The sequence below is a fragment of the Lepisosteus oculatus genome, chromosome 20 (assembly GCF_040954835.1).
Source record: "Lepisosteus oculatus isolate fLepOcu1 chromosome 20, fLepOcu1.hap2, whole genome shotgun sequence".
NCBI classification, from domain to species: domain Eukaryota; kingdom Metazoa; phylum Chordata; class Actinopteri; order Semionotiformes; family Lepisosteidae; genus Lepisosteus; species Lepisosteus oculatus.
In genome coordinates, this window is record NC_090715.1 from 3,549,071 (window position 1) to 3,564,194 (window position 15,124).

A 15,124-nucleotide genomic window follows, 5' to 3' on the forward strand; every position below is an offset into this window, starting at 1 on the left:
AACTGCTTCTGAAGTGCTCCCTTTTGTGCTTTCTGGGGTAAATGACTATGGATTAAAGTCCAATTTTCCATCTGGGTAATAACTAATGAATTCGTAAGAGCTTGTTAGTCACTGCCCTGTCAGGTGTGAGCCTCATCACATAGTTTGCTCTTACTGTGCTGTGCCTCTGTTCGTTTGTGCTATAGCCAGCTTTTTTCTTTAATTGATGAGCAATTTATCTAAGGACATGAGACGAGTAGCTCAGTGCTTGAGAGAAGAGCCCTGCCACTGGCTCTGTTTGTGGTGCCAGGGGGCATGATGTATGCTTGTCTGCCCCTATAGTGGCCCCAGAGAGCCTGGGTGGCCCCTGGCATCAACAACCCCAGCCCCTGAGGTACACTTGACATTTCTGCAGAAGCACTAAAACACTGAGTTCTTGCCCTTTAGCCCTGAGTGACATGTGCACGGTGTAGGACAAATCTCTTTGTTCCGCGATGCTTTCCAGGCTGCAGATTAATCTTGCCTGTGATAGAGTTTGTAAGGCATATTCCCAGAGATGTAGGGAGAGAGACTGTCAGATCTCAGCAGAAATCGAAGTTGATGTTTCTTGAATGAGAGGTGGATCAACAAGTCCCAAAATACGTTCCTTTTATTTTTTTTACATTAATAAGCAAGCAGTGTTATGCTGGAAGTAAAATACTCAAGAGTGATGTTCTTGTAGAAGCTGTAACTTGTAACGTGCCTGACGCTTTATGTGGCCAGGCAGCCTCTGACTGCACGCTCAGACAGCTGTTTGTTTGCCCCTCAGGCGTGGACAGATTCAGTGAGGACATCGAGCGCATGATGGGCTTCAAGCCAGGACTCTACTGGAGGCTGTGCTGGAAATTCGTCAGCCCAGCCTTCCTGCTGGTACGCTGTGGGATGCTGCTCTCATGCTGTCTGCTCTTTCCTTCCATCTCGGGAATCACTCCCTCGTTTAGTGCAAGCCCTTCCTGACGCTCCCACTGTGGAGGCTCTCTCGCCAAAAAAGTTTGCAATTCTGCCACTAATCAAAGGAGCTGAAAAACTTGGTGTCTTTTGTTTCATCCATGCATCCATTTTCTAACCCCTTTATCCAGTTCAGGGTCTTGAGGGAGCTGGAGCCTGAATTTTCAGTTAACCTACGAGTATGTTTTTGGACTTTGTGAGGAAACTAGAGCACTTGGGAGAAAATATAATACAAACTCCAAGCAGATAGCACTCCAGGGATTGAACCCAGGGCCCCAGCCATGTGAGGCAGTAGTGCTAACCACTGTGCCACTGTGCTGGCCTCTCTTGTTGCAAAAGAACTGATTTGCTGCTGCTTTTAAATTTTACTTCAATAACATACAGATAGAAGCATAAATGAACAAATACTATAGCTGAAATCTATAAAAGTATTTTTTCTCATGTAGATGAGATTAAATTGTCTCCAAAAAAGCATGTAGAGTAATATATTATACTGCAATATAATATATAATATAGCTTTATTTTGCAGTGTGAAATATGTGCAATATAGGCACTAGGAACAAGCATGTTGAAACTCTTTAAACCCAATAGTTCTCATAGCTCAGCATTTATAGCTGTGTGTTTAGTCTTAAATGTTTTTCAGTGACTTAAATGTCTTCTGGCTATGAGTTACAGTTGCGTATTGTCCTTTACCTAATTGTGGGGATAATTAAAAACACATTCTCTGTCAAGAGCTGTTACTGCATTCCCATGTTATCTTCAAAACTCCTTTTTTTTTTGGATTCTATTGTTTCTTTGTCACTGAGTTAGTCAAGCAGAAAGTCTGCTTCCCATTAGAAAGAATCTGAAAACAATGGGAAAGCGAGGAGAGTGTGCTTTAATCAGAAGCCATCTTTCAACAGGAGTTTGTTAGCCTAACCTTTTCAAGGGGATCTAAGCGCTTTGCATCAGCTTGATGAAATATAGGAAATTTGGCAGTTCGTCGTCTGCACAGCTGGTGCACGTCAGGTCTAAATAATAAGGCAAGCTAACATGTGTCTTATGGGATTTAAATCCATTGGCATTTTCATGGTTACACCTTGCCAGGGCACAGAGGTGGCCTCTGCAGCCTTTGACATTCAGTTGGAAGAGAACTCGTTACAGAATTGCTGCTCAAACGAAGGCAATGCGGGTTCATTTATAGACCCTCCAGGATCGGTTTATTAGATAGCGACCAGAATGGTTCTAGTAGTGCTCAGACTTGCCATAAACTTTAATCTGGTTTTGGTAGAACTCGGAAAGGACAGGCCTGTACCCCAGGCCTGTGAGGAGCAGCACTGTGTGGAGAAAAGATACGTTGTATTGAGTGTGAAAGATTTTAAAATCGATAAAGGTTTGCTCACAAAAAGGAAGAAAACGCTTTGAAAATCAATGTGCAGTAATGCTGAAATGTGCTTCAACCGCAGGCCTCGCGGGTTCATTTATAGACCCTCCAGGATCATTTCTCAGCAGTGCTTGCAGCAACAGGTGCAATACAGTCAAAAAGGCTGTATTACCTTTCGCCTCAGACATTTTCATACCTGTTTGTACCAAACTTGTGCTCAGAAATGTATACTTAACGCCACATTTTGTATCCGTTTTACACCATTAAATTGTTTCTAGGGCCCAGAAACTTGATTAGATATATAGTTCTCAGTCTCTGTTCAGGTGTGGTTAATTCATGATGTGTTATTGTCATACAGGAACTCCAACAGGGCTCTCGTGCTCACCCTAGGGGTCTGATGCAGCTTTCACTCTGCCTTGTCTTTTCAGTTTGTGGTGATTGCCAGTATCGTGAACTCCACTGAGCTTAAATACGATGACTACATCTTCCCCTCATGGGCGAACCTGATTGGGTGGGGGATTGCATTGTCGTCCATGCTCTTTGTGCCCATCTATGCCATCTACAAGTTCCTGAGTGTGCGGGGGACATGCCGAGAGGTCAGTGCTGGGCCTGCTGTTTCACTCAGATATCCTCCAGTGATTGAATAGTTCGCACAATATTGGCAAATATTGTAAGGCAGAATATGCCAACTGGGTTTACATTACTGGAACTGGGGTGGCCAACTGCGCAAGATTGATTGTCTAAGACTTGACAGTGTCAATGCAATACAAGCCATTTGAAACCACGTTTTTCATCTAAACCAAATGGGTTTTGTTGGGTTTTTTTTTAGATAACAAGAATGGTTCTAGTAGTGCTCAGACTTGCCATAAACTTTAATCCAGGTTTTGGTAGAACTCAGAAAGGACAGGCCTGTGAGGAGCAGCACTGTGTGGAGAAAAGATACGTTGTATTGAGTGTGAAAGATTTTAAAATCAATTTTGCTCACAAAAAGGAAGAAAACGCTTTGAAAATCAATGTGCAGGACATCATCTCCAGGTTGTTGTCAGTTAGTCACAATATTAAAATTAACACTCAGGGGGGATATCTGCAACCATAAAATAAGGCATATTGCCTGTTCAGTGTATAGCTGTGACAACTCACTTTCTTCCACTTGGCCATATCTCAAAATAGACTTTTCTTTGTGATGTCTCTTTCTTGAAGCGCAGTCTTCACTGGCATGGTCTTTTACTATGGCAATGTGTGTAATTTCAGAGGATAGCTTACTGCATCACCCCTGAGCATGAGCACCACCTTGTGGCTGAGGGGAATATCAGGCAGTTCAAGGTGAGTCCAGACACACCGTTACCTGTTGATGTTGACAAGCATATTCTTGGAAAATCCTTCCGACATTTTGAAGTCCAGCTATGAGAAATTAGCACAGCTTCAGAAAAATCTTCTTTCACCTGATGTGCATTGATTCATGTGGTGGCTATATTGCTTTGCCATAGAACTGTATCTTCTATGGTAAAGTTCATCATACTTTGTTTTTGCCATAATGTGTCACCCTAAGCCACTCTGGACTTGTAACTGGAAGGTTTCATTTTTAAATCCTGGGTGAGAGCACTTTTGTTATACACTTGAGCAATGTACTGCGCTAATGCTGCTTTACCAGTAATACTGTATTACCAAGTAATACCAGAGTTACTTGAGATATAAACATCAGAATAATGCTAAAAACCTTAAAACCTTTTAAAAGGCATTGCACAGCTGAATAAAACTCTAAGCACTTATTTACAAAAATGAGTGCCATTTCCATACTTGAGGGACAGCCTGCGTGCTCAATGAGTTTCAGAATTAGCCTTTTTATGTAATTATTTCAGACAGTATCTTAAGCTTTTGGAAACATTTTATAGCTTTTATCAAACCGGTTAGAGTACCTACTAAATTGGAGGACTGTGGCTGTGGTTCTGTTTATTTCTTTTAATTGCCTCTCGGAGAGAACCGATGGGATTAGTATAATTAGTGCGTGTCTTCTGAGAGTAAAGCGATCATTTGCTGATGTGATCTACAGTAAGCAAAGTGTGATTAAAGTCCAGAATTGGCACTAATGTAAAGGATTTTTGTGTACGGAAAAGATGCAGCATGTGTCATTAGTTTACAGTAACTATGTAACAAAGTGATTCGGTATCACCTCTTCCTTTTGCCAAGTTAGTCTATTGATTTTCGGGAGATCTTGCTTGGCACCATGGCAACAAGATAAAACGTATAATGAATTAATATGGCAATTACTGAAAACGCCAAGGACATAGCAAGGATGTAATGTGTTTTTCTTCCTCTTTGCCTTTTCTTTTCCCTTTCCGCTGTTAAATTGGTGTTTCCTCAGCTGAAGCACTGGCTGGCTATATGAGGCGTGCACACCTGGAGTTTGCAGGTGTTCGGAGAAGGCTGTCCACCTCCAGCCCAGTGCACCTGTGGTTCCTCTGAAAAGGGACCTCCTAGGAGAGACCCTTCAGCACTGAACCAACATTATCCTCTTTTGTCTTCAGCGAGACATGGTATCGGGACTGTTCTTTTATGGCCACAATGGCTTTCTTACTCTACCTTTTAAGTACATTTATTTTTAACTTATTTTCATTTTTTTACTTTCAAGTGGCAAAAAATCCTTTTTGACCTCAAGTGGCAGGAGACAGAGACTCTCTGAGGATCCAGTCTTTTTTTTTTCTTTTAACTTATTTATTTTTCAGCATTTTTAATGGTATATTTGTTCTTTGCACATCTACTTGGAGGGGGGGGGGGGATTCTAAGGAAGAAATACAAAACCAAACCAGTCTTAGGGAGTGATACTGATGCATATCAAACCAGTGAGAAGACCCTACAGGCTTGTAAGGTCTGATTTGTTTTTCCACTTTCTTAATATGCTGATGTCCGCTTTGAAACCAAATGATAAATTCTGATCAGAAGCTACCCAGAATATAATTCTAAATTTCTATCTCGCTGTCCGTGAGACATCATTTCAGGAGCTCATAACTGACAAGACCTCAGCAGTCAGAACTGTTGTATGGCGGTCCTAGGTGGCGTTTTGTCAGGGTGATGTCAGTGGCTTCCCTTCTGGGCAGTCAGGCTCTCCAATTTCTTACACAATGGAAACAGCAATTGGCATCACTGGGATTTCTGGAATGACTAGGGGTATCTTTCAGTTTTAAAAAGAATTCTACTTTTTCAGGTGCTACTTTGCATGGTCCGTTTTCACCTCATGCCCAGGTCACATTTATCAAATTCACCCACATGAAGGATGAGGACAGTTGCAGCATTATCTCAGTGGGTTCAGTATAGGACACTGCTGTCTTTAGCTGTGCCATTCTCTTCAGGTCAGGGGAACTGTTGGGAAATTGAGCAGGCAGACCCAGATTCTGAGTCTTTTTAATCCAACACCTCCTAATCACCGTCTTTACCAATCAGTTAAGAAAACCATTCTCTTAAGCGTGCAGCTCCCAGGTCATTTGGGTGCGGGCAGCTTTGGAAGACTGCTGCTGACCACTGCTCTGGCTCCCCTGCCTCGCAGTGAGGCAATGGACCCAGCTGAGCCCCAGGGATGAGAGCATCTCGGCTTTCCCTTACTCGGCCGTTGCTCCACAGACCTAGAGCAGCAGATGCATTTCTTTAGGAGAACCTACCAGGTAAAAAATTTTAAATCTGATTTAGTCATTTTTAATGAATCAAGCAGGACATTTTTTTTTACTGAAGCAAATCAGAAGTCACATCCCGTGCAAGATTGGAACCCACTGCCTTGCACCCCTACACTGACAGCCCTCACCACTGCGGCTGGAAACCTCATGAATGGAGAGGAAATCGGGTTGCTGGTGCTGATCTTTAGTTTGCCTTTGTTTGCCCAGCAGTTTTAGTAATACTTCCGAGGGAGCGTATTGCAATTTAGAAAGCCAGAATCAAAATACGCAGTGCAAGAATAATTACACATTTACACAGCTCCTGTTAGTGACAGTCTGCCTTTTGTTAGTGACTTCCCAGATTAGAGGGTAATGCAATTGACCTGGTTGAAATTCAGTTTCAAGTGGAATTCAGAGGCCTTCATCCTTGAGATCCAGACAACCACCATCCTGGGTGGAGGTTCCCCTTAAGTGCTCGATTTGTAGAAGCCAGGACTGTGTGCGAGTTTTGATCAATGTATAAATTGGTTCACTCAAGTCAGGAATTGTCAGTCGTTGTCCTCGAGAGCTACAAGACGTTGGCATTTTCATTTCAAATGATATCTTAACTACAATATTTAACTGAGCCAAACATGTGCTACCCTTGTCAGAGAAATGGTCACACGTGACCCATGTTAGTGGGGTGTAGAAACTGGTGGTTTATGGTTCAGCTACAGTATAAAAATAAGTGGTGAGTGGTTCTAGTCCTAGGCATTACTCCCTCCTGCTAGGAGTCCTGCTTGGCTGCATGTCTGTGGGACAGCTCCACACACCGATTGTAAAGTGTTGTCTCTCCTCTTTACTGGCCATGCCCAAGGAAAGCGCATAATTTATACAGGAGTGCCCTTCTCAGCAGGTGGCAGTGAGCACCGTCCGGCAAGTCTATAGGGGTCCTTACATGTTGATCCGGAACAGACGCGTTGCACGGAACAAAATTCATCTTGCTGTTAATTTGAAAAATCTGTTGAGAATAAAACCTAGAAGTAAAAACCCTGCTCATGATTAATTCTTTATGACAATAGCAGTAGCCGCTAGGACAGGATTTGATGTTATTAAAAGGGCATTTTAATGGGACGTTCTCTCCTCACTGTAGTGGTATGAAGAGGATAACTTCCCTTCTTGAGCTTTGGTATTTGTGTTTAAGACTGTCTTTGTACCTGTGCTACTCACTGTGCCTCTGAATCCAAAAACGGATTTTTAAACCCTTAAGGGACTTGTGTACAATCGTCTTTAAAAGCTTGTTTAGGTTAGTCATCATTACAAAACATCAGAGACGGGTCCTTAGAGGAAGATGAGAGGAAAGGAGAAACCTTAAAAATGTTGTTAGCTTCTACAGTGCAGATTGATGTAGTTGACCTTTTATATTCTCTATCTATAGTGATTAGCCTTTAAAATATGTATAACAAAATGGATTTATCTGACAAAATGGGATTTAGTTTCCTCATCATTTATTCCTACTTTGTTTTAGCTTTTATGATTCCCATTTCCTCACTCCGCAATGCTGCGGTACATCTTGCAATGCAACTTTCTTCCAGAGAGTGTTAATGAGTATGTGGAGAGTGTGTGTCAATGTCTCTGATGCACACAACTTGTTGCTTTTCAATACTTCAGGAGGTCTTTTGAGTTGTGAATAGTGTGAAAACATCAAGGGCAGGTCTAGAAGCCGAATTTAGCAGAAAACGAGAACTTTTCTTTTTAAGGTTTTAAGCAAACTAGAATTCTGAAACCAAAAATTAAGATTAGCCAAATTTCCATTTCCCCGCTTAACCAACATGCTGTTTTTTTAATGTTTTTAATATTTTTTTACATAATTTATTGAGTTTTTAAAAAAGCAAAAAAATGTACTCTTCTGTTAAAAAAATATCTGAACCTAGTAGGAAGCAAGCCACACTTATATATTAAAATATTGTATGTGTGTTATATAAATATATACAGTATATATTCTTTTGGTATATCTAATCTTGTATTTATCAAATTGTTTATAATGAGACGTGAATGTAAAGTCTATTTTCAATGTATTCGTCTGCTGGTATATCATGGTGTTTTCTGTAAATAAGAAGATATAAGAACTGTGTACTTCAGTGTAAACTGTGCCAACTGAATACTGAGGAGACTTGGACTTGCCCTGGTTAACTGAGCTCTGTTTACAGAATGTTGTGTAAATTTTAAAGTCCTGTTGAAAGTGAGTGAAACGTATCTATAAAAAACTAAAATATGCACACAGTTACAATAAAAGGTTTCTTCTGCACATACTAGAAATGTCTGCAAGCACTGATTTATTGATCTGTTTCTGGATTTTGCAGAGTTTTTAGAACTGTTTTTCTTTTCACTTTTTTGTAAAAATATCACCCTTATCTTCATTTATTTTTTGGGGGTGCAAATGAAAACATTGTCCAGCTTTTCACGTGAGGCAGCAATCTGGAGGTGGAGGAATTGGTCGTCTTTGTAATAATTGCCACATTTTGAAGAGATGTATCTTCTTCGTGCTGAAGATCATACAGAGGTACTGTAGCAGTACAGGCCTGTCTCCAGTCAGCCATGTAGATAAGCTCTTACCATTTGCCCATTGTTAACATATGACAGTGCGTCATTTCTAGCTTGAGAGAAAAGAAGCATGTTTTTTTGTTAAAAGAGAGAATTTTCAACGCTTCAAAATGCCTTTATTTTTCACCAATTATTTTATGCTATATTCTGTCTCGCTAGGGGGAAAAAACTTTCTGATCAAGTTCTTGGTCTAGAAACTTAATCGAAATCTAATTCTAGCTTACCAAAAATCCTACATTTTATTCCATAATAGTGGATAAGCCCAGTGTCATAAATCTTAAAAGGTTAGGTGAGCGCATGTGAAAATTAAGCAATTACTTTTAAAAAGTTACATTAACTTACATAAAAGGTGGCATAGTTATCAAACTAATTGAAAACAGGTTCTATTCATCTTAGGTTGGAGCAGACTGTCCTATCTTTGACAGGAAGAATACTCTCCTTATCTTCCCTGTCTTCGTCCTGGAGAGGGACACACGAGCTGGTTTTGTTACACCCGAGCTCTCTATCAAATAATCGGACACTTAAGAGACCTAATAACTGGTTTAATTTGAACTCTTTAATTGTTTTCAGGTCCTAGACATGTAGGAGGTCTCTTAGCTACCAGGTCTCTTAAGTAGCAAAACTGCCAGCCTTTGAGTAGAAAAAACCAGGTTGGTTCAGTTGGGGGTTTGTGCGATGAATGCCAGCAGGTGTGGAGATCCCAGGACCACGCCGAGGAACCCCTGGTCTAAGGGCATCTTAATGGTTGGATAGTTCCATGATCTTTTATTACGAGACGTCTTACAGGAGGACAAATAGACTGGCAGCAGGCATGCTGGTCGGGTGCCACCCTGATGTTTTTCTCATGGTGCAACTGGGAGAACATTCAAGTGTTGTCCTCAGGCCTTCGATTAGAAAGGAGTATTATTCCAACACGTCACGGTGACAGAATACAAACACTGTAATTAAGAAAGTGTCTGGAAGGTGGAGTGAGGACACAATCATATGGGATGTGGCAAACAGTAATTGCTTTAATACAGACTATGGTACCGGAACAGGCTTGTACAGCAATTCTACAGCAAAAAAGATACCTTTTCTCAGTCCATTCTGATGTATCATCCATACCAAGGACTTATAGACGTAACATCATACCATGGATTAACCAGTGCTGACATGTACTAAAAAAGTTTGTTCACACATCTCTACATTGTTTATGTTCATTTTTCTCAATATACCTCAACAGTTACGTTCAGTATGAGAATCAGGATGAAGCATTTGCACATTTCATTACAATACCACTCCAAAGACCATCCTGAATTTCCTGATCCAAAAGACTGGCACAGGCAGGATTTCCAGTCAAGATTTGACTAGTGGAGCCAATCAAATAGGACCAAATTTCCCAGGACTGCTCTTACGATAATACAGCACAATCCCACGATCAAAAACAAGCCTTTGCATCTAAATTTGCACACAGTTCCCAGGAATTAAAATAATTTCCTTCCTAACCTATTCAATCCCAACAAGCAATGAGACCAAAATTCTCAGTTTTCCGCTTTTTGCCGTAATTAAGGGAAAAGGTTAGCAATCCACTCCAGATGAGAGACCATATTCACACCATTAAGAAGATGGGTGAATATAGTCGGCGGATGGGCTTTCTTGAGACCCGGCTGTTGCTTTGCTCGTTTGAGCATTAAACCTGTGTGAGAAATGGAGTCTCGAGTGTTAGGAGTGAGTATTCTGCTCGGGAGTCTTCATAGAGCAATCCTGTCACACAAACCTCCCCAGCCCGGCATGATGCGGTCAACACAGAGCCTTTTTATTTCTGTGTGGCCTGTGAGGCTTCGATTTTAGTGTTTTGTCTTTTTGCTGAGCGCAGCTCTTTCCTTTGCCAGGCCTGACCCTGCCTTTCAGCTGCCTCCATGGAAGGCTTTCTGCTGTCTGTCACTTTTTTTTTTTATTGCCTTTAATCCCCTGCGTGCCTCACCTCGCTCCTGCACTCTGGGCTGGTTTTGTGCTGCTGTTGTCTGCGGTCAGCATGTGTTGGGTCGCAGGAGTTTTCTCCATACCTTTCTTGGGGTTAGTGCTAACTGGGGCTCTTCCTGATGAAGGATAATTGGCCACAGCCCCTGATTGTTCTCCCAGCCTGCCATAAGAATGAGCCTGGGATCCTGAACACTTCTTGGACTATTAGTCCAAATTGTTTTCTTCCACAAAGCAGAACCAAAGCTTGCCATATAGTATATACTTGAGCCTCACTGAACCAGTCTAGAGGAGAATTGGATGATAGATATGACATTTCTTGATATTAAATGGAGGAAAAGGTTGCTGTAGTTCTTTTTTTAATAAAATGTAAAACAAATATTCCAAAAATATGATATACTGTAACTGCTGTTAACAGTTTGCGCAACACAGTATACGTCATTTCTCCCTGGTGTTTCTGCTCATTCTAACAGTACAGTTCATTGTTCACTGAACTTGTGCAGAACTTGTGGAGGCTCTCTAACACCCTAGTGCGTATTTGGGACATCAGTATAATTAGGATAACTGCGCAAGTTGGCCTGTGTTGTAGGGATTATAGAAACATTAATAACTCTAATGTTATGCTGGCAGAATATCCATAGTGTTCAGTTTGTATGATAAAAGTCAGGATGAATTGCCCTATTAGACAGCTGGTTTGCTTTATAAATCAAAGTCAAATTAAGTACAGAATTACTCATATTGTAGTATGACTGCAAAGGGAACCACAAAATAAGGAGGAAGCATATGTGAGTGGGGTCAAACATGTTAAACTACATCCTATTATGACACAAGAGAAAGTTTCACATTTTATGAAACACTAGGATTTAAAGTAATGTCCCTTCCAATTTTAGACAATTCAAATTCTTGGGTGTGGGAAAAACTCTGTGATTGACAGTCCTCCCATTTCACATTTCACAAAGCATGTGAATTTGAAGAACTTGTCTAGATTCTGGAAACAGAGTCTCCATGCCTAGTCTCAGAGATCCCCAGTCCGGCAGGTTTTATATGTAGCCTTTAAATCCTCATTTTCTGTGATCAATTAAATAGGTGATGTATTAAATTAAGTAATCTAGAGAGATTATTTGTAACAAAAATCTGACTCTGAATCTTTCAGCCACCAAAAACCTGAATTCACTTCTTTGAAACATGATTTCATGAATTGATCAAATGCATAAAGAGGTGTTCCTAATCTTTAAATAGCAGGTGATTTAAAGTGACCTATAAAAATAACTGGCCTGGGGCTCCACAGGATCTGATGTAATGGTCTCTGTCAGATTCAGACTGACACCTGCTGGGTGTCTTGTCTTTTGAATTGTTCTCCATGAACAGGTAACAGGTAGAGTACCTCTACCATTAGACTTGTCAAATAACAGTAAAACATTATTTGACAAGTCTAATCCTAGAGTACTAGGGTACACCATTCACAGTATTTTGTATTCCTATAGCAAATTGTTTTCCTACTGCTTTATTGTTTGGAGAACGCATATATACTGGACACATGAGATATACTGTATACTGAAAGGAAAACTAGACAACGTACAACTTGGCATTGCTTGTTAATATGTATAGTGTGTCCATTACAGCAGGTAGAAATGGAAAATAAAAATGCAAGTGAGTATGCTTCAGTTCTTTACCTTCCATTGACTAGTTAGGGTATATAGGAGGGTATTTTTGACCTCAAGCCCACATCCACAGAGGCAGAGAGCTCCTGCATACAATACACGAGCACCCTCCAGACTGGACAAGTGTCACTATCTTCCAAATCAGCGCAGAACCCATTGACAAAGATGTAACAGCAAACACTCCTGCATAGAATGTGAAGTATACATACTTACTTCTTGAATGACTTGAATGTGAAGTATTGTAAGAAAGGTGACAGAAATATCTGCAGAGGGATGTGTACAGTTAGCTGAAATCAACAGGCACAGACCTGCGGATTTTGCTCATGTCAGGAGCAGGGAAAAATCTTCCAGAGAATTTCAACTTAGAAGGAGTGGGCCATTGAAAAAGTGCTGCAATGGGAGCAAGAAGGAATGAAGTTGGTTTTCCGGGTCAGTCCAGGGACTGTCCACTGGGATGCTGGAGGCAGATGTTTGCAATGTATTAAGGAATGGTGAGATTAATTCTTTCTTGCCATGTCTGTTTATCATTGTGACAGCACACTCCTCCAGCGGTTCACTACAGCGACCTTGTTAAGTGATTTAAATGACATGCAGCCACAAATTGGAAGCAATAGGTCGATGTGCAATATTTCTTACTCTGTGTCCCATTCCTGAGGTTGGCGTAATGGTGGGCAATAATTGTTCATGCTGACAGTCAACCCCTTAACCCTTCCCCTGCTGGAATGAATCCAAAGCAACATGGCTGTCTTCTGTTCACCAGCTGCAACTGGGTTCTGGTACAGGATGCAGATTGGTCGTGTGGATTCGATAAGAGCAGTTTAAAAAGTATAAGAGGGATATGCTACAAATGTGTACTAATTTAGTCGATGATGTCTTCAGCATGATGTCTAAACTTTTGCCTTCCTGTAGAGAAAACAGTTTACATAGTACAGTACATTACAACGGAGAGAAGGATATTCAGACCTTCTAACCCATTCGGGAGATAGTAGATGATTGATCTGAAGATCTCTTTCTGCCTTTTTTTGAATGAACCCCGGATATCGGCTTCAACAACATAGCTGGGTAGCTTGTTTCACAGTCCCTCCCACAAGTGCCTGATGTTCTCAGTATTAAATTCACTCCTCTGGTTGCGTTGCTTATTCTGAAGAAGTCCACGTGGTTGACTTTGTCCATGCTTTGGAGGGCTTTGAATCATTTGTAGCCTGCTCTGTTCAAGACTTAAAAAGGCTATGTACTTTCAGCCTGTCAGTGCTAAAGTGACAATTTACGCAATTATTGGCATTGATCTCCTAATGAATGAAGATCTCCTAGATTTTCATTACTCAATATGTGTTTTCACTATAGTGACATTCCAGTGGGGTAAAAATAGCAAATGTGTAAGTGTTCTTTGGTACCTTTATTTTGGTACCTTTACATGTTCTCAGCTGTCTATCTGAGTTTCTTATTCTGACATTGATCTAATTTTTTCTCTGATATAAAACTCAAGAGCAGTTGTACCTTTAGCTGGTAATTAGCAATTCAAGCAACCTTTTTTGACTTTCCAATCACTCTTCTTTCTTGACACTATACAGCAGTAAAACACAACGCAGGTAAGAAGCTGCCTGATGTCCCCAGTGACCGAATCAAAGGTGGGTGTTGAAAGAACAGAAGGACAGAAATGAAACGAGCTGTGACAGGAAACTGAGAAGAGCACCATTAGTTCAACACCCCTGGGCAAGATTTCCCACACTGCACACCAACCGCTGACAATGAATCTCCCTTTACTCTGCTAATCTGCTTCCAGAAGGTCTCAGCTTGAGGAGTTTAAACCTTTAATCTGCTGGGATTGATCTCTGCGTTGGCAGTCTCTCGTGGGTTTCAGTTGTTTCCCAGCTTCAGTTTATAATTTCGGGTTCTGTTGATTTTTGTGTCTCTTGTTGTTGCGCCACTCAGCTTGCCTGACTGTTGCACCTTTTCTTTAAGGACCACCGGTATTCTTTGTTTGTTTGTCGGGAGACTGAGATTGGGGTTTGAGATGGTATTTTTATGCTAGACAAGAAAGAGATCTCTAGGAATCATCACAGGCTTTCAGCTCTGCAAGTCCTGCTGCTTTTCATTCAGATTCTCCACCTCAACAGGGCTGTTCAGAAAAAAGTCTAAGTCAGGTTTCACCACCTTCAAGGCTCTTATATCCTTCCCAAAACCTTTGTTTCTGCATTTTTTTACCTGCCAGTAGAGAGGTAACAGACCGTGTTTGTACAGGGCCTTTCATTGTGTGAATTCCTCTGCACTTCTTCTGACTCACCTTTGTTGTGCACAAGACTTCCTTGTCTGGTCCCATCCATTTCTATTATCCTTCGGATGAGACGTAAAACCGAGGTTCTGACTCTCTATGGTCATTAAAAATCCCAGGGCGTTTCTCAAAAAGAGTAGGGGTGTAACCCCGGTGTCCTGGCCAAATTTCCCATTGTCCCTTACCAATAATGGCCTCCTAATAATCCCCATCTTTGAATTGGCTACAATGCTCTGCTCTCCTCCCCAATGATAGCTGGTGTGTGGTGAGCGTTCTGCCGTTGCATCATCCAGATGGGGCTGCACAGTGGTGGTGGTGGAGGGGATCCCCATTACCTGTAAAGCGCTTTGAATGGAGTGTCCAGAAAAGCGCTATATAAGTGTAAGCAATTATTATTATTATTATTATTATTATTATTATTATTATTATTATTATCATTATCATTATCATTATCATCATGCGTCCTCTGGGTGAAACAATCTAAGGATGCAGAGGTTTTCTGCAGGTATACAGAAATTGTGTGGCATCTGATTATTTATTTTGCTAAAGCACTTCAAACCCATATCTGATATTGCAACACGACACTTCAAAATAATTCAGAAGGTGTTCTGGAGATCACGTTTTAGGAGGCATTACTGAGCCAGTCCCATCCTTGTGATGATGATCATGTAATTCC

The 15,124-nt window shown here is 41.0% G+C and overlaps 1 protein-coding gene across 2 annotated transcripts in view; it reads left to right on the forward strand.

Annotated features, from left to right (window-relative positions):
• Positions 1–15,124, forward strand: part of slc6a2 (solute carrier family 6 member 2) — a 37,031-nt gene that overhangs the window by 19,410 nt on the left and 2,497 nt on the right. The window contains exons 12-15 of one of the 2 annotated variants that reach the window (XM_006641406.3): positions 788–888; positions 2,758–2,925; positions 3,581–3,652; positions 4,692–8,271. In XM_006641406.3, the coding sequence (XP_006641469.1) occupies positions 788–888; positions 2,758–2,925; positions 3,581–3,652; positions 4,692–4,715 (365 nt within the window). In that variant the 3' untranslated portion in view covers positions 4,716–8,271. Of the gene's footprint in view, positions 1–787; positions 889–2,757; positions 2,926–3,580; positions 3,653–4,691; positions 8,272–15,124 lie in introns of those variants that run through there. The other variant, XM_015368667.2, reaches the window with a different exon arrangement.